Genomic DNA, 20016 nt, shown 5'->3' with positions numbered 1-20016 from the left:
AACAAGTAACATTTTATGATAATTCATCTGCCATGCAACATGGATGTAACTCAGCTACCTCTATAAAAAGAAACAGGCAGCAGATTACCTCCTTCATTTACCCCAAAACAGATGTTTCTAAAGCAAATGGGAACAGCTAGAGAGTTAAAGCTGTGCGCCTACATAAAAGTACTTTATCAATGGCACCTGCTTCTAAATTGAGGGAAAAAACCACGCAATCCTACTTTTCAACCATCAACAGAGCTGATGAAGTGTGGTTCACTGTCAGTGCAGCAGTATCCTTCCTCTGCTACTGGTGGCTTAAGCCTTGGAAGGAGAAGAGTGGAAGCAAGAGTTCAAGTTGCCTCACCTTTAGGAGCCTACAGATTGCATCAGTTATTGGGGTTGGTAAAGTTTGCCTGATGCCTTGTTGGATTATAGTGCTACAAATCTACTTGTTAAGTCATAGTGGGATACTGTACTTCACCTGTTAAGGAAGATAAATTTTTTCATAGGAACATAACATGCCAAAAGGAATGCTAAACTCTACACAGTTTCAATGGCCAGTGCCCATATCTCTAGATAAAAATCTCTTTTGGGTTTGTTACCAAAGTACAAGGTTAAACAGGAGTAAGCTATTAGCATCACAGAATTATAGAATACCAGGGTTGGAAGGGACTTCAGGTCATCATCTAGTCCAACCCCCTGCTCAAAGCAGGACCAATCCCCAATTTTTGCCCAAGATCCCTAAATGGCCCTCTCAAGGACTGAACTCACAACCCTGGGTTTAGCAGGCCAATGCTCAAACCACTGAGCTATCCCCCCCAGATTCAGATTAGTAGTGGACACCAACTTTGCAGTTCTTGAACAAACCTTTTTGGAAGTTGCTACAGCCATGCTGACAGCGTACTTAAAAGCAGCAGAAATTCTACTGCAGTGAAACTGGCATGAGTAGCCATGTTAAACTTTCTGGGGAAGCTTTTAGAACTTATGAAGTGGCTTTGGAAAAGTGAAGGCACATGCCTGCTTTGTTGTAAGACGTGCTCCTTCCCGATTTAAGGAGGCGTTGGGGAAGAGGCGATAGTATTTAATGAAAGCAGACAGACTGTTTTGAGCCCTATCCCCTTGTCCAATTATTACCAGAGCTCCTTTTGGTCTCATGTAACTTAAGGAAAAAGTCAAGACTACAGCAAAGCATTTCAAAAAGCTTTCAGTTATTCCAAACCTTTCCAAATAAAGACTTATGAAATATCTAGCAGCCCTAATGAAATTTGTTCAGAGTGTAAAGTAGCCTAAAATTTCAGAGTGTAAAGTAGCCATTTTCTTATTGTTCATTAAGGGGGCAGAAGTGGGACTGAAATAGCTCATGGAGAGTGGAGACAAGAGGTAGAGAAACATGCTACAAAGCGTCATGTACAAGACCCATAAAGAGTTGTTATATGACAAGAAGCAGAAAGAGCATACACAACATAATTTACTCTCCCTAAAGACCAACTGTGATGGCAAGGCAACAAGAGAAAGTTAAACAAAAACAAAAATCAATATAGGTGCAAGTTGCAACATATACAGTATCCATCTTTATAAAGATCACCATATAGTATTTACAGCCAGCCAGAAAGCGAGACATTACTATAAACTATGTAGTTGCTCTTTTATGGGCTAGAGTGTTTTTACATAGGGTTATCTGCCTCACTCAAACAAACATGTTTTGGTGCAGGGAAAGGGGATCGTCTAGGCTGCAGGGAGGGTAGTGAGGTCCCTTCCCTAGAGGGTGTATGGAGTAGCCCAGGTTGTGCACGATTTGTTTTTACCCATACTGCACCACCACCACCACCACAAGGAAAGAGAAAAGATTACAAAATGCTTGTTGCATTAGACCAGTGTGGAGAATAGAATCTTACAGTCAAGGGCCTGCCAGGAGTTTCAGCCTCCTAGTGCTCATACAGCCCTCAATCTCTTGTAGAAACCAGGGAAGCAAAGAGGCTCCACCACCTGGAGCCAATAAAAAGGAGATATAGAGCTGACTTAAAGTGAAGATAGTGATGTGATTGAGCTGCATTTTCAATAGCCCCACATAAGCCAAGAAAAGTAGGTACCTTTCTATACGTCACACAAAAGCACTCAGGGGAAAAAGAGCAAAGCATACTAGTTTCTTGGTCCCCTCATACAAAAAAGGAGCCACATAAGTGATCCTTTTATGCCTGTCAGAGTTCATAGCTACATCAGCAATACTTCACAGGCATCAGTAATGAAAGTAGCTGATCAAATAGTGACTATGAATTTAGTTCCCATCCCTCACAAGGAAAACACTGACTATTTAATCTAGGGCCATCTGTGCCATGACCTGGCCTGAAGCCAGACTGAAGAGAGGACCGGAAGTCTGAGAACTGCAACTGGCAATGCATGTCAGCCTCTCTCAAGTCTAAAAGGTTACAAGCTAGACTAGATTATTCACATCAAGAAAGAATGGGGGGGCTTCGAGTTAGAGCTGACCCAAATAGATGGATAAAGAAAGCAATACCCCTTAGCTAGGCTCCATTCCACTTGCCCTGGCCTCTCAGAGAAACACCTGAACTCCAGTTTAGATTTCATATAGCTGTTGCTTTGTGGCTCATCAGTCTTCTGTGGACTATCTAGGTTCTCACTGCTTATAGTTTTGAAGGGGGAAGTGATATCAGCAATCAATCTACAGAGTAAACTGGGAACTTCCTCTCCTTGCAGCCATGGCTAAGTTGACTTTGTAGCAAGTGCAGCTGTTAACTGCAAATTCCATTATAGCATAAGTCTTGCTGCCATCAGTTTACAACATATGTCGAACGGCTGCATTTTTGTCCATACCCAAAGAACGAAGGTCAGTAGAAACACTGGGCTACTTAATTCCCACTTCTCTTCACTGCAATCCCCATCCTACTCCCACCCAAGTGGATAGAGTTCCATCTCTTCAGGCAAACCCTGTAGTCATGCGTGTTAAAGTAGAAGCAAGAGGAATGGCATTTATACAAGTTTAGAAACCATTTTAACCCATCCAGTTTAACAGTTTCCTCCAAAAACAGTGGATAAAAATTGAAGGTGTTTCCTGTTCAGGTAGGACAAGGCAATCAGATGCACTTCCACCCACCAGACATTGGTTTCTCTAGACTGACTTTGCCACACAGTTTCTGCTAAGTGTAGGGGAGAAGCAATGTTAAGCCAAATTTCGTTTGACGCAGCTATTACCAAGATCTGTCTCAATAGCAGCTCTCCTTCTGCCAGATTTACTCAGTAGAATCACAACCCGCACTGACAATTTGTTGCTGTGGTAACTGAATTGGAACAACAATCACTGAAGGGAGGAGAGATTTTCCACTAAAGTGTCTATCATCAGTGATTAGAAAAACATGCCATAGCAGATAAGATAGACAGAATTTTGATAGTCATACTCATGAAAACTTCAAAAGGATGTTTAACACTGGTACATAACACTGTGCTTTAACATGGAGGGCATCACACCCTACTTATGTTGAATAAAAAGCACCTTTCTTTCCAAAAGCTCTACCTGTCCAACAAACGCAGAGAAAGCTTTGGTACTGTCACGGCCAGCTGCAGCTGAATGGTAGAGATTCACCCATTCCCTCAGTAGATACTCTGCCTTCTCCCTCAGGCCTGGTGGATCATCATACTCAGAGGCTTGGGAGATCCCAGAATGCATCATGAAGTTAGGGCCTCCATGAGCACGATCAATCATTGCTTCATAGTTGGATCGGACCACTTCCATCAACTGGGGTAATCTAGTCAAACAGACCCAAATTAAGAATTAGTCCTATACATTTTATTTTTGGGAACAGCATGTAAATGAGAAGCTATTGAGAATAAATTAAAAGCATATTGTAAACCATTTAGCAACTGCCCTTCTGATACCTTATATTAGTCTCATTGTGCTACATGTAATACAATTATCTGGAAGGAGCTTTACCCCGTAGCGTCCCTGTACAATCAAAAATCAACTCATTTTTAGGGAAAGTCAAATTTTGAAGCCCAGCCCTACTCCCCGAACTTGAGTGTTTTGACAGAGCCATCCTTCCCATCACAGGATGGGAGTTCTACTTCCTATGGATTAGTGGGGCCCTTAGGAGGAGAGGGACCAGTGACAGATGCCACGGCCTAGTACCCAGATCGGTAACAGCAGAGTAGGCGGCACTGAAAGTGTTCCTTATGCAAGATCTCAGACCATCAGAGCAAGCCAGGAGTTACTTGGCTGCAGCAACAGAAAGGTTGTCGAGGATGAAAAAAGGTAGGTTGGGTTAGAGACCACATGTTCGCTAATACAGGTTTATTCTCTGCCAGTCTCTGCCTAATCTAATCTAGACAAACCTAAAATGGCTGAGTGAGAGACTAACCAACTTAGACACTGAGAATCTAGTGAACAGAGCTTTTTGTCCACCCCGAGAAAGCAAGCCTCGTTGCAGTTGCTTTTCTGAAGTGCACATAGGTTTTTGTGCAAAAGTTTAAATGCGTTAGTCTAAGGTGCCACAAGGACTCCTTGTTATTTTTGCTGATACAGACTAACACGGCTACCAATCTAAATATAGAAGAGTTTCAGGTGGGGACAACTACATCAGTGATATCAAGACAGAAGTAGATTAATCTAGTGCAGAAATGTGTCTGAGAGGAAGTTTAAGTCAGAATATGCAAAAAGAGTACAGTTTTAAACAATTTTAAATCAGATCAGTATTGAGCACCTTAGAGAAGTTCAGTATTTGACCAGTATTTCAGTCTCACCCTTCTGGAGCATTCCCTCTGGAGTGAGCATTAATCCTCATCAGAGTCTCAATGGTGTGGAACAGATCTGCCTCTGTTACATGGGCTACACTCCTCTCATCCACCAACAAGATCCTCACCAACTGCATGGCAAATGCCACTGCCATGTAGTTCAAGCCATTCTCCATTGACTGCCAAGATGGAAAATGTAGTCAAGAATATGAAGTGTAAATCCTTTAATGAACTGCTTACATGAAGTGTGTTCAAAAGGAAAAAACCTCTTACCTGTGCCAAGTGAAGATCGTACTGCTGCATGGTAACAAGGTGATTGCGGATTAGCAGCTCCACAGCTTCTACATTGTACTTATACTCATCCCGGCATTCAATCAAGCATCTATAAATATTACACCTTTTTAAGACATGCTTGTTTAGCCTAGCTGCACTTATTAGAAAAATGTGATACCTCAAGACAGCTATAGATTTGAGACATTGATTTATTGTTCAACTCTAACAGCGATCTCCTCTACAGGGTTCACCAAGTTAGTGTTTGAGCTTAAGAACAGTCTCAACTGCATCACAGAGCAGTCTAAAGCTTTGCCACATCTTAGCTCTGGTCATCAGTCCTTTTTAAAAGGCTTTTTACACTGAACCGATGAAGCTCTATTTCCAAAGCATGGAAAATTACATGTCTACCTACCAAGCACTCCTGGAATCAGTCTCTAATAGAAACACATCAACATGAAGACGACTTATTAAAATTAGATTCTCTATATAAAAAAAAAGTGATAAACCTGTCACGCCTGAGGTATGTTTTAAACCTTTTAATAAAAAAAGTAGCTTCCTATCAATCTCTTGGGCAAAGGAGCAATACTTAGACACCTAGTTTTAGTTCAAGACAAATGGGAAGTGACAAATTATGTAGGAGTTAGTCTTTTGTACAGTTACACCATTTTACACACAAGTGTTCTGGAATCACATATGGTAACTCAACAAGACTAGAGGACAAGGTATGAGGTATTCAAACAAGTGTTCTCTTCCTCCCGTTACTGACCTGGTGATCTGCTTGTTACACCATGGAGACCCATAGGCACGGCCATCCTGCAGAGCTTTTAGTACAAGTAAGTGACACTCACGGTAGCGGAGCAGGAGGTCAGCATCCGCACCACTGGTGGCATCCAGTAAGCCCTCAACAGCCTAGAAGAGAAGCAGCTGGTCAGCACATATGGAAAACCCAGTCCTTCACTACTGCCTCCTGAAAATCAATGAACTTTAAGTACTTTTCTCCAAAACCAGTTAACCTTAAAATGTGGCAGCTGCAATACTATCCAAAAACCAGTGATCTCTGCTCATAATGCTAGAATATCCGGAAAGGTCTTATATAAGTTTACCACATGGAGGGCATTTAGTTAACTGCTCATTCTCCACAAAGGTTTTAACAAAGTATTCTGCAATGATTTTATATAAACACTAAACAATAAGAAAAAAATTGCAACTCTTTGGGCTGCAACATCAATAAGCCAATGTCTTTTCATCAAACCCAGGTTCTAGAGTCAAATTCTATGTCTGGCTCAGATAAGAATGTGGATGAAAAACTGGGAGAGAAGTTATACCTGTTGATAGAAGTAAGCATTCAGATGGTCTACATTAGTAGACCTGACCAGTTCAGGTGAGGTTTAAACACAAGTTATCTAAGCCAGTCCTAAAAAACTTTGCCCACCCCTGATCTACAAGCTGATATCCTGCATTACATGAGGAGGGCAAACTTCTTGGCCCAAGGGCCACATCTGGGTATGGAAATTGTATGGCAGGCCAGGAATGCTCATGAAATTGGGGGTTGGGTGCGGGAAGAGGTGAGGGCTCTGGGGTGGGGCCAGAAATGAGGAGTTCGGGGTGTGGGAAGGGGCTCCAGACTGGGGCAGAGGGTTGGGGCACAGGAAGGGGTTGGGGTGCAGGCTCCAGGCAGCATTTACCTCAAGGAGCTCCCAGAAACAGTGGCATGTCCCCTCTCTGGTTCCTGTGTGGAGGCGCAGCCAGACAGCTCTGTGCACTGCCCCATCCGCAGGCGCCACCTCTGCAGCTCCCATTGGCCGTGGTTCCTGGCCAATGGGAGCTGCAGGGAGGCACTTGGGACTGGGGGCAGCACATGGAGCCCTCTGGCTGCCCCACGGAGGAGGACATCACACTGCTCCTGGAAGCAGTGGCGAGTCCCTGGCGGGAACTTGAGGGCCAGATTAAAAACATCTGAAGGGTTGGATGTAGCCCTGGGCTGTAGTTTGCCCACCCCTGTTGTAGATCAATTTAGCTGATCAAGGTGCAGTCTAGGCTCCTGCCAAGACCTAGTCAAGACAAAAACCAGTAGAGGGTGTCCACACCACCTCCTGAGGACGTAAAACTATCTTTCACACTGGTTTTCAGCTTTTAGCACTTTTGGCTCCATCACTGTTCCTGGATTGTAAAAGAGCAGTGGCACCGAGTGTCTAATACTAGTTTCCACACAGAGCTTGCAAGATTCTTCTGCATTTGTCATCTCTAGACACTCATCACTATAAAGCCATACATACCATGCTCAGACCCTAGGTTAGGAGTAATGTAATATGCTCTACTTAGTAGTAATCCTTGATGTTTCAATTATTGCAGAATGCAGCTGTCTCATCACAGCCAATTCTGTTTAGGAGTATAGCCCCCTGTGCTCAGCACTGATTTGTTTTGTTTACTTCCAGGTGCAATTCAAAGGTACTGATGAGCATATTTAAAGGAATCCAAGTTGATCTGGAAGCACATTAAGAGACTGGTTGATCTTAACTAAGTTCCACAGACTTAATTCTCCCAGCTGCAGGGTCTCAGTGAGGAACCTCTATAGTGTTGGAACTTGTTCCTCGTGGTGACTTGCCTAAATCTGGCATCCTAGAGGGCATAATGTCAAGTGTCTGCATCTTGCGTGTAATCTGTTTTTGCTTCTTTCATTTCTTAACATCTGAAAAAGGCAGTAGTGGTCCTTCAATACAATTCACTGAGTAGTTCCCCACTGCATTTGTTCAATTCTAACTAGGCATCTGCCAGCCAAGAAGTAACCTACAGGCAAAAGGAGTCGTAAAAGCAAACGGAACTGCACATTAGCTGACAGGAGAAGTTTACACTAACCTTCTGGAGCAGTCCAAGCGCTGCTATCGCATCACGGGAGTTGCGAGCTACCACAACAGCCTCCAACAGGCTGCGTAAGGCTTGAGCTTGTGGGTTCATGGCCAGGGTGTGGGGTATGGATTGCAGGTGTTGCTCCAGTTCTGTCATACATTTATCATAGATCTGTGCTACATCATCTGTAGCCCAAGCTTGCTGTTTTAAAAGGAAGTGGACATGTTTAGTAAGACTTGGCAAGGATTACTTGAGGGGTGGGAGGGGGGGGTTTAAAAAGTAAAAACAAGTATGTAGAATTCATTAAATACCAATTAATCTTTTGACTGCAGCAGAACCTCTGGCACCAGAAAATGCATCGTAAAGAAGAATCCTAACTCAAATGCCAATTTAATTGCTTGATTAGTGATATTTTACTTGAATGTACAGTCAAATATTGGTAGCATACTAAGTTGTGTAACTGGCAGAGGCGATCCAAATATGCCAGTTTAGTTACAAGTTGGTCCATTAACAAGCTCCCAGAAATACCAGCATTGTTATCCATTACATTCTCAAAAGTTACATATCTAGTCCTCTCAGTTCCCTGAGTAGCACTTCAGAACTCAACACAACACACACACTGATGTGAGGATGGTGTTACGTTTCCTTCAATTTGGCTGTAGAAGCCATCAACATCCCTCCCAAAAAAAAAAAAAGTTTTCTAAGTGCCATTAAAGCCAGAATACCAGTGGGTAATCAATGTGAAACTCTGCAAGGCTCATCAAAATGGCTTTGATATCTTCAAGCCAACACAGTTACAGAAATCTGTACCTTCATAGGCTGAGCCAAGAATCCTGTGGGCTGGGTTAAATCATTGGTAGGCAAGAAGCCGGGGACATTGCGTGCAAACTCTTCATAAACAGCCAGCTGTTTTGGGTCCACACCACCAACCTTTACAATGAAAAAAAGTGGCAAGTCCTTTATTTGGCTCTGACAGTGGAGAAAAATTGTAATTGCACAACTTGCCCTTTAGTTCTAATCAAGTGACTTATAGAAGTAGCTCTCAACCAAGAGTATGCATACCCATGGGGGTACACAGAGGTCTTCCAGGAGGTACATCAACTCATCTAGGTATTCGCCTAGATTTACAACAGGATACATAAAAAGCACTAACGAAATCAGTACAAACTAAAATTTCATACAGACAGTGACTTGTTTATACTGCTCTATATACTGAAATAAGTACAATATTTATATTCCCATTGATTTATAATTGTATGGCAAAAATGAGAAAGCAAGCAATTTTTCAGCAAGTGTGTGACATTTTTGTATTTTTAGGTCTGATTTTGTAAGCAAGTAGTTTAAGTGAGGTGAAACCTGGGGATATGCAAGACAAATCAGACTCCTGAAAGGACTACAGTAGTCTGGAAAGGTTGAGAGCCTCTGACCTATAGAGCATAAACTCAAAGCTGTACACATCTGGGGAAGAGTTCAGTGCAGGATTGGCGGGAATCCTATATTCCCTACACCCTACTTAACTGCAAAGCAGGAAAATCCCCCAGTCTATGCTGCTGCACTTAAGTATGCAGTCTATCCATTTCTTTCTGCCACTGTGAACACTGTCTGCAGCTTTAGTGAAGCAGATGTCATCTTAGAAGGTGATGAGAAGCAAAAATAGAAAGATGGAAGACACTCTAGTGACCTTCCTCTACCACCACTGAAGCAGTACTGTAGACAATCTCTAGAAGGAACATACAATATCCTCAGAGTTGAGAGGAAGGGAAGGGGAGAATTGAATAGCTTATTTCACAATATGTTTCAGCTACTAAGCAGTTGGATTATTAACCATGAGACCAAGGCAAAGAAATAAAGACTCATCTGCTAAGTGTTGCCACCTCCTCCTGCAGTTTTAAGATTAGGAAGAGAGGGAGAAGAGCAACATCACCAAAAATTAAAATTCAGCAAGTCTGTTCTCACCTTCAATCTGATCTGCTCTGGCATCCGTTCAGCCTGGTAAGTTAATACAACAGGATCACAGTACCGACGACCCTCTTGTCTAGCATGCTTTCTGAGCTCAAATTCCTGCAAAAGCAATAATACAGAGAAGTTGTCAGTAGGCATCTTCTAGAGGCTTCACATAAACAATAGACACTTCTATACTTACAGTTGCCAGCCTCTTGTCCATTTCAGGGCCTGCCTTTTCCACAGCTGTCTTCTGAATGAAGCAGCATGCTAATTCACAGTTATCCTGAGCTAACTGTGCAGCTGCCTGCTCCATCATCTCCCTCTGCTGTGGGGATGCTGCCTATTAAAAAAATGGTATATTAATGAAGGCTGTAAGTTTCCACTGTAAAATGCATCAGTTAATCTTGAAATTTGAGCCACTGACTATACATAATGCCAGTATCAAACAGGCATGTTCTCATGAACATGAGTCACTTTGCATGAAGTTAAATGCTTTATGTTTTATATTTTATATCAAAACTTTCAGTAAACCATGCAGGTAGGGGAGCTAACAAGCAACTTGATCAAGAAATAAAATCAAGAGGGATCTCCTGTACCTCCAGTGTGCGGAATTAAGGAAGAAAGCCCATCAGTACTAGGCTGACAGAGCAGTCGGTTCCTATGCAGGAGAAAACAAGCTTCATGTTAAATAGTCTATGGCCCACACAAACTAAGAAAAAAGTCATCTGCAGCTAGCAGAGTAAGTTGCTCTATTTATTCCAATGGCGTGTGAAACACTGACTAAAAATGTAAATCTGTCAACGGCTTCCATCTCCAGAAAGACTAAGTGACCACTGCTCTACTTTAATGTGTCCTGATGGGAAATACAGGTCACAGACAGACCTATTTACAGGGGTACAGAACTTGCATTGCAGTAATAGGATGTGGGTGCCCAGTACCTCAGAAAACCATGTCAATATGGTTCAGTCAAATTTTCATATACAATATAGCCTTAACTAGAATGACAGTATTTTTCCCTTCCCTTTGGAAATGCTACGTGTGCAACAGCACAATCTAGGCTACATTCAGACAGACAAGACAGACAAGAAAAGGCATTATGAATCGAGACATTTTGTAACAGTGTTTAGGAGCATACACAAGATGTCAAAACTATCAGAACCATTCGGCTTCCCTCCCTCTCCTCCTCCCCCACAAAATCAGAGTTACTCCTTTTTTACTACTATTTTCTGAAAACCAGATTGCCTCTACATATTAAAATTGGCATTTACTAACCCGTTCTAGGGACATACTCTGGATTTAACAACTGATTTAAGGTTCACCACCTGCATATTATCTTTTTAAACAGCATAACTTTACAGTAAAGGTAGTTTGTAATCCAGGAAAATTCTATTTCAATACCCTGTAGCTTCAAGGGTAGAGAAATCCTTGCTGCTTTTAGATTTCTACAAACAAGGATAGTACAAAGTGTCACACAAGCAGTGAGCCTCTGCAAAACTGAAATAATCCTTGGCTGTCCCTTAATTCAGAAAACCATGTAAATGCAGAGATTTACCTGCTTCTGACTCTGAGAAACTGCCACAAATTCAGAGATTAATCAATCCTTTTTTCCAGCTCAGGTTATTTTGATAATCATAGCTTTAGCCATGATTGACAGAGTCAGTCTCCCAAAAAGAGAGTTGTCAGCATCTGCAGGCAAAAATCCAATGTATCTATTTTAAGCATGAAACTCGAGGTGGATGCTTGCATCATATCCAATTTTCTATGACTCAAGTCTACAGAAATGGGTGATCTCACCTCTAAGAAGGCTAGACTGTCAGAAAAGGAAGATCACTTACCTTATAGTAACTGGAGATCTTCAAGATGTGTGGTCCCCATGGGACTCACTATACTCCGGCATACACTCTATACGTCTAAGACCGGAAGAATATTCAATTGGTCCGCACCTGTGCCCTACACCTCAAGCTCTGAACCGAGGGTATAAAGGGTGGTGCAGACCAACTGCCTCTCCAGTTCCTACTCTGCCATGAATCAAGTGAGAATCTGAACAGAGGGAAAAGGAGAATGGGACATGAATACCCATAGGGACCACACATCTTGAAGAACTACATTACAATAAGAGCAGTAACCTTCCTTCCTTCACATGCTGGGCAGGCACTGCTGGTGAACTCTCAAATAGTGCTCACAGAGGAGGATGTGAGGAAATTTTCCACACCACAATTGCGGGAATGCTGAAACAAAGGAAGCATCCTTGGCAGAAGCTTGCACTGGGTAAAAATGCTTACTAAAAGTGTGAATGTAGAGATGCAGGGCAGCACCTTAGAGCTGATAAGGGGTTCATGGGTTCAAGTTGAAGGTTCATATGTGCCGACTGCACCAGGTTTTAATACTGGAGGAAATGTTCTAATAATGCCTTTTAGGAATTTCACAGTTGTGGGATGAGGAAAACCAAGCAGTAGTCCATTGAAGCAGGAAAAGCATTAATAGCTGCTAAGTAGTGAACTAATGGATACAGCCGATGTGTTCAAGGAGAGAAGATACTCCAGGATAAGAGGCACCGCAGACTCCTCACAGAAGATAAGTGACATTGCTGATACCAAATGAAAAATCGTTCTACATGGCGGTATAGCCCTTCCTTCTTGAGGGTTTCCTGCTGTCACTGAGGATGGACTGTACTTTTTGCGAACATGCTCTCTAAAAATTTGTTGTCCATACAAAATCCAGACTACCAGATGAACAGAGGCTGGGTTGGGATGGATGATCCTGTTTCCTTTCTGAGGCATTAAGTGTACATATGGGCCAGAGGCCATCTGTAGGACAGTGAACTAGAACTGCCTTGGCCACCACCAAGGCCACCATCAAGATTACTGTTGCCTTTTCCTGCCTGATCTTCTTGAGTCCAGCCACTGTATCAGGAAGGCATGCCCTCTGGAATTGTGCCCCATGGCAGCTTGAGAGCAATAGGCTGCATACATGTTTCTCTGGATTGCAAAGAGGTCCCAGGATGGGAATCCCTACTGCTGAAAATTATACAATACTCCTGAAAAGTACAGCTCCCACTTGTGATGCACCAGTTCCAGAGCTTGATTGCCTCCTGGCAGAGTGGGACAAACTTCACTCCCCTTTATTATATAAAACAAAAACAGTCATCTTGTCCCACCTGATCTGGACAAATGTGGACCATATGAAGGGTAGGAATATCTTGCACACTTCATGCACTGCCTGAAGCTTGAGAAGACAAAGAATCGGGACTACTGCAGAGTTTGGAGACCCTGAGCAGTATAGTCACGTGTGTGTGTTGCCTATCTTTGGTGGGTGATGTGAGAACAAAGTGAACCCCTCCACACACACTATCCTTCCTTTCCTACCAGGTGAGTGATGGCCAGATGCTCTGCAGAAGCAAGACTCATTTGTCCAGGGAGACCCTGCTCAAAGTGTAGCCTGTCATCAGGCATGGTTGCAGACACCATAAGTGAAGCCTTGCAAAGGGGGATCATGTAGGTATATGAGGCCATATAGCCTACCAGGATCAGGTAGAATGGGACTGTCATCTGGGGGCTGAGCCAAAGTTGGGCCTCTGTCCCAAGGTAATTCTATAACTTGTGCAAGGATTAAAGGAGACTTTTCTAGATTTACCTGAAAGCCCAAGGAAGGAAAGAGTTGGGTTAGGAGGCAACTGGTACCTGTGCCTTCTCATATGACTGTCCCTTGAGCAGCCAATCACTTAGGTAGGGATATATTAGGCTGCCTTGTCAGCACATATCCACTGCTACCATGGACAGTACCTTCATAAAAACCTTTAGGGCTATCAAGAGGCTGAATGGGCACTCTGTTGAAAGTGGTCTAAGCCCACTGTAAAGCACAGAAAGCTTTTCTGTGTGGGGTGAAGGTCTACATGAAAATAAGCATCCTTCAAATCAAGAGGCACATACTAAATGCCTTTGTTCAGGGAGGGGATTACAGTGGCCAGTGTAGTCATCTTAAATCTTGAAGAACGAATGAAGACATTTAGCTGCAAGGTCCAGGATAGCTCTTCAGGCCTGCCCTGCTTTCTTTTTAGGGATGAGGAAGTGTTTGGAATAAAAGTTCTTCCCCCATGTGGGGGTGGTACAGGCTCTCCTGCCCCTAACTGGATTAGGGAGTCCACCTCTTGTCTGAGAATGCTCTCATGAGAGGGGGGTCCTTGAAGAGATAGGGAGAGAGGTTTGGAGAAGGGGGCAGCAAGGAATTCTAGGTAGCTAGTAGAGATAACACTTAACAGTAATCTGTCCGATGCGATACACTGCCACATTAGGAGAAACATGTCAGGCAGCCATCTAAGGGGGTGGTGGTGCCTTCCTAGGAGGCAGGTGAGACTGAAGAGGGGAAGGCAGTGGTTGTGGTTTATCTCTTCTGCTGTATCCTCTAGCACTTCTTAGGGAGCTCAGGCTATACGGCTAGGTGGTACTGATGAGAAGGCAGCCTGCAACATTTCCTATGAAGTGCCTGGGTATATATCCTCAAAGAGCAGAGGGTGGCATAAGAGTCCTTGAAGGAGTGAAGCTCCTCATCGGTCTTCTCGCTCAATAGGTTGTTACCCTTGAAGGGGAGATCCTCTACTGTTCCTTTGATTGCCTTGGGAATTCTGAGAACTGCAACCAAGAAGCCTGCCTCAACCACTGAAGTGACCACTGGGCAGAAAGCCAAGTCCACTGCATCGGGAATGCCCAGAGAGATGATCTGGCAACTAGTTTCCCTTTGTCCAGGATGGCCTGGAATTTGGGCCTACATTTCTGAGAGAATTAGCTTGCTAATAAGCTAACAGTTCACTGTAATTAATATCCTATTTGGACATTAATGCCTGATCATTCACTCTGCAGAACAGTAAACTGTCTGATGAAAAGTTTTTGCCAAAGAGCTCTAGTCTCCTTGAATCTTTGTCCAAAGGGGTATACCTATGCTAGTGCATCCTGTTTTGTTCCCTGACTGCCTGGAGCTTGGATAGAGTAGGAAAAGAAATATTCTGCCCCCTGGGAAAGAACAAAATGGGGTTGAGGCACAGGTAGCTGGTGTATGCCAGCACATCTTAGTGGGCTCTAATCAGGCCTTATTTGCAGGCAGTGCCAACTTGGACTGAGCTGCAGTCTGGAGACTATCCAGTTTACAAGTAAGATTGTGAACCTTTTCTAGTGGGTTCTAGAGAGTTTCTGTGATCCTCCTCAATAGGTCCCCAATACCGCCTAGGATCATCCAGTGATGAGGAAGAGGCCAATGTTACCGCCTTGTCTGGAGAGGAAAAAAGTGCTGCTGACAGTTCTAGCTGTACTGGCTGTTCCTGCTCAACAAGCAATCTGGGAAGGACTGAGGCTCCTCTGGGCACCAGTGTCAAAGATCACCACCCAGTGCCCTCATAGTCAGGGACTCAAAAGTACAGACCTCAGGAGCTCAAACGGTGGAATCATAAGGATACGAGTCAGTTCCCAAGGAGGGTACTACTAGTCACTAACCCAACACTGCAGATCACAAGGGGGTGAAGGCAACTAGGAGCCTCTGGAAACTGTCTGAGCTGATGTCTGGACTCAGACCACCCAGGGGAACCACTGGTATCTCTTTCTGCTCGTCTGAGGAATAGGAGTTATCCAACTATTGGCGAAGCGACCACTCAAACGGTCACAGTAACCAGCAAATAGTACACTGACAGCATCCAAGTGCCGACAGCATGGCTGGTGCTTGGGACTGGCAAACGATGTGCCAATGATTTAGGGATGTCCCCCGATACCATCCGGTCCGAAAGGATCAGTGACTTGGGAACAGTGTAAAACTGCCAGGTCCTACGAAGAGCATATTCAGACCTAATACAGTGGCTCTCAAACAGGAGGTCCCGAGGTTATTACATGGGAGATTGCAAGTGGTCAGCCTCCACCCCAAGCCCGCTTCGCCTCCAGCGATTATAGTGCTAATATAAAAGAAGGTGTTTTTAATTTATATGGGGAATTGCACTCAGAGGCTTGCTGTGTGAAAGGGGTCACTAATACGAACTTTTGAGAACCACTGGCTTAATAGAAAGAGTGCTGGAGAGAGTCTTGGTACTCCTTTTCTTTTTGGTACAGGTGGATCCACTGGGTGAGAGTTTTGGCACAGGAATTTTCTTATGATGTGTTCCAGGGATGAACACTCCCGCTACCCATGTGTGGTGCAGGGGTCAGTCCTGGTCCCTTTCATTGACTCTTTTGGAGCGGTAGCACTTCCCAATAGTAGGGGTGCTGTCCCCACTATGAGCTCTTGGTGCACCCAGCCCTGGGCACAGCATCTCACTTGGTGCCAAGAGGGAGAGGAGAAACAATCCTTTGGAGTCTGGGCCTACCGCAGGAGTCTGAGCTAGAGCACTCTGGTGCCAAACTGGCACTACCCAAAGGCTCAGGTTGACAAGATGGGGAGGAGGCTCCAGGATCTCACTGGGGCCTAATGGAGCATTCTTTTAATTGTATACGAGCCTCAACTACTTGGAATGCCATTACTTTTCCCCTCATACTAGGCAGTCACACTTTGAAGGAATGTGCAAGGAGAATCCAGAAAGACCAGGGGAGCCTCAAGAACGGGACAATTCCTAACAGTAGGAAACTGTGGCAGGCAGAACATGTAAATTGAGTAAGGGTCCTGCAAGAGGACCAAGAGCTGATGGGGCGAGGACAAGCGATAGCTTTTTGAGAGACACAGGGATCTCACCCGGGACCATCAAAGAAGCCAAGAGGAGGAGCGTGCCAAAACAGGATTCTTCAGTAGCTTGGCTGGGTACAACCCTGATGTTGGCCAGTCAGAATTGTCTCCACCTTTACTTTTCTATGCTATCTTGAGGACTTCCCAATGCTGTGTTCCAGTTGACTAATAAACCCTACTGTTTTGAAAAGGCTGCTTGATGTCACGGCAAATACTTGCTGAGGTGCACTAATCCCTGAAGAAGGCAAAAGTCTAGGAACAGAAGAAGTCTTATTTCGACTTGCTAGACAGAGCTCATGATGTGAAACAGGAGTGCTGGAGCCCAAAGACTCAAGATGCTGAAGCCATCTGGCTTACCTTTAAGAATGGGACCCTTTGGGGGTCTGGCACGCTGGAAGTGTTCCTCCAAAGGACTGTTTAAAAGCTGGGACATAGCACAGATCCTGTGGATCTGTGACACCCTCCCACCTACCTCCACAAAGCCACTTCAAGCCAATTTATGAAGCAGCAAATGTTGTTTAAGATGAGCTGACAAAATTCCTTTGAACTACAAATGCCAGACCAAAAGGGGTATTCACTCTGTTTTAGTCAGAGAACTAAAGCAATGAATTTTTTAAAATGCTTTCCTGGTTTAGTTTTAACACCTCAGAAGAAGATTGCGCTGTCCTTCTTGGCCTGGCAACAGGATTTCTACACGTACTGCTGAAATGGAAGGAATCTGTTAAGTGATTTAAAGGATCAGGCATATCAGATCAACATTTGATCTACATTCAGACTGCATTCTGGTGACAGTGTGATCCTGAGATTATATAAGATGCCTTCACAGTTCATTTGAAGAAAACAAAATAAAAATCCATTATAGTACTACAAGTAAAGAAGAGACAAGAAGTCAAACAGTACTCTAGCTATAAATTTGCTATCTAGTCCTGGATGCATCATCAACAAGACAGTGCTATAATGAGACCTATTCACAGTTTCATGCGCTGCCAGGACTAGAAGTTTGCAATGGTAGATATGCACTATGTTTTTCTAGTTACACTGAGCATTTATCAATGCCATCAGTGATCTCAACTGCCAAAGCTGTGTTAGGACTGAAATGGAAAAATACAAGGTGGTAGTCTAAGTTAGTATCTTTTAACAGATTATTCTGATAGGCAGAAGCCTCCATCCATTCCTCTGAGTGCTTAAACCATACCAAGACAATTACATATAACTGACTAATGCCTCAGTCACCCGTTGCAATAATAGGTCTTGATCTACACTCTATGCCCCTCAACCCTTGCAGATGAATTGGGGAGTTCCAGAGTCAAGAAGTTGTGCCAGCAGTTCCCCCAATTTAACCCAGGGGCTTTCATATGCCTTCCACAGATCCTCGAAATCCTGCCCTAAGCTCATTACTATACAATGGAGCCATTCCATTACAACATGACCCCTCACAGCCACAGAAAAGGGGGAAGGGATTTGCCCATAACCAAGATGTAAACAGATTTCTTCTGGAGCCCTAATTTTACCCCTCAAAACAGCTACACCTTGAACTTGCATGATGCTTCAACCCTCATGTCTACCCAAAATGGTTCGTATACTTGAGTGCTGGTGGTAAGTATGGTAAGTTTTCTGGCTAATGACCTACTAAATGGATTTGTTAGGGGCTGGCAGTTCATAAATTGTTTAAAACAAAATTGTATCATCATCTTACATTACTTTAACCAATGGAGAAAAACCACAGGGGAAGCTTTAAAATAATGTGTTAGAAGACTTAACAGCCTTTAGAAAAGCCAATAAATCAAGCAGTTTAATTGTACAGAATAATCTCTCAATTTTATACTTGCTAATGGAACAATTAAGTGAATGGAATGGATGGTCTGAAGTATATACACATATACAAAGACAAACTTGTCTATTTTGTCAAGAAATTTAATTTTCAGTATCAAGGGCTAATCTCCCATTGCTTTTGGATTCTATTTTAAAGGTAGCAGGCCCATGCATGTCAAGTACAGGAAAGGTGAAGGCAATCAGGAAAAGAGACACCAGAAGATGCCTCTCAATGGTCTGTAAAGACTGAGGGCTAACTCCTCTACTATTTTAAGGCAAACTTAGTTCCACTTCAGCTAACCATGTTGTCACACCAATCATACAAAAACTTCTTGGTCCCTGGGATCCTCTACCCCCACATTCATGATTCCAGGTAACTCCAATAGACAAGAACTCAATTTATGGCAATGCAATTAATTAGAAAGTCAATGCTAATGGGTGAAGTTCAATGAAGTTGCACCATCTTACCCGCAGCGCAGTAGCAAAACTGTTCTTCAAGTTGGTAGCAATGCTCATCATCAGAGGTTCCCTGCAGGTAATCATGGCCATACCAGCAGTCAGGTTCCGCATCATGTGGTGTGCTGCTACACGCATGCGTGACTCCTCTGAATCCAGTGCAAAGTCCTTCCTGACTATCTGTTCACAGGTAGTCATGGCAATCTTAATGGACCGATCTACCACTGGATGGACAAGCTCTTGCACTGCACGCTCTATAGCTTGACGCACGCACTGCTTTAGCTGTGGGTGGGCCTGGAACAGTGGAATCTACAAGGGAAAATGAAAACCACTTTAAGTAATTAGGCAACAGAAGGCTCAAAACAAAGTCAAAGAACAGGTACATATATAGTCATACTAGTGTTCCAAGACTCACTCTGCCCTAAATATCCACAATTTCAAAACATTAAATCTTTATATAGAGCCACGACTGATGTATGAGCTTAGTATGTAGATCACAGAAATTCAAATTGTCAGATTTAGTTTTGTTCATCTTATTTGTTCCAAATAATTTGTTCAAAATAGAGACTTAGCTCGGGAGGGACACATCTGAACACATGAAGTGGTGATGTATCAATATAAAAGCTCAATGAATACATCTGCCAATAGAGCTAGGCAACTGATGAGATGGCCAAAACATGTGGAAAGCTGCCTAGACTGCTCTTAGGTAAGCAACCACTCTGAATTAGATCATGGAATGATAATTAATTTCCAGAGATCACCTGTTTGACCACTTGAAACAGCAAGTTTAACTGCTACATCTATTTTTAAAAAATAGTAAAATCATAGTTCTGATCTTTTAAAAAAAAGATCACATGTGGATTGCCAAGAATCATTAGCAACTTTAGCTGTGAACCACTGCTTTCCAGCTCACAAGACACTCACTCCTCAGCCAACCAACAGGTACTTGTTTGACAGCATTGGTAGCAGAGTGCTTTTGGCTACAAGAGAGCAGAAGTAACCCTTTCAAAAAGAACTAGAGAAAAAAGTCTGGAAATGAACAGAAAGGCATTTAAAAAGGGTAAGAAGCAAAGAGACAAAGAAACTGGGAGGTATGTAGGAGACAGGGCAGCAAAACTACAAAGCTGCAGTTTTACCTTGCAAAAGGGCATCCCTTAAAGGGATTTAAAATAAAGTTGGATTAAAAATGATAGTATCAGGTAGTACACCCCCTTCTGAGTCCCTGTGAACTGTTTTTTCCCTGTTGCTCTGAAAAACCCATAC

The 20016-nt window shown here is 43.3% G+C and overlaps 1 protein-coding gene across 13 annotated transcripts in view; it reads right to left on the bottom strand.

Annotated features, from left to right (window-relative positions):
- Nucleotides 1–20016, bottom strand: part of CNOT1 (CCR4-NOT transcription complex subunit 1) — a 90776-nt gene that overhangs the window by 10351 nt on the left and 60409 nt on the right. For 8 of the 13 annotated variants that reach the window (XM_073307332.2, XM_073307322.2, XM_073307324.2 and 5 more), the window contains 9 exons: nt 18766–19062; nt 9992–10132; nt 9805–9909; nt 8659–8778; nt 7858–8049; nt 5768–5910; nt 5002–5110; nt 4738–4907; nt 3494–3746 (listed from right to left, as the gene is read on the bottom strand). In XM_073307332.2, the coding sequence (XP_073163433.1) occupies nt 3494–3746; nt 4738–4907; nt 5002–5110; nt 5768–5910; nt 7858–8049; nt 8659–8778; nt 9805–9909; nt 9992–10132; nt 18766–19062 (1530 nt within the window). Of the gene's footprint in view, nt 1–3493; nt 3747–4737; nt 4908–5001; nt 5111–5767; nt 5911–7857; nt 8050–8658; nt 8779–9804; nt 9910–9991; nt 10133–18765; nt 19063–20016 lie in introns of those variants that run through there. The other 5 variants (XM_073307327.2, XM_073307329.2, XM_073307328.2 and 2 more) reach the window with 2 other exon arrangements.

Source organism: Lepidochelys kempii, chromosome 12, assembly GCF_965140285.1.
Source record: "Lepidochelys kempii isolate rLepKem1 chromosome 12, rLepKem1.hap1, whole genome shotgun sequence".
NCBI lineage: Eukaryota > Metazoa > Chordata > Testudines > Cheloniidae > Lepidochelys > Lepidochelys kempii.
Note: the sequence above shows the minus strand (reverse complement) of the source record. Positions and strands in the feature narration are given on the sequence as shown.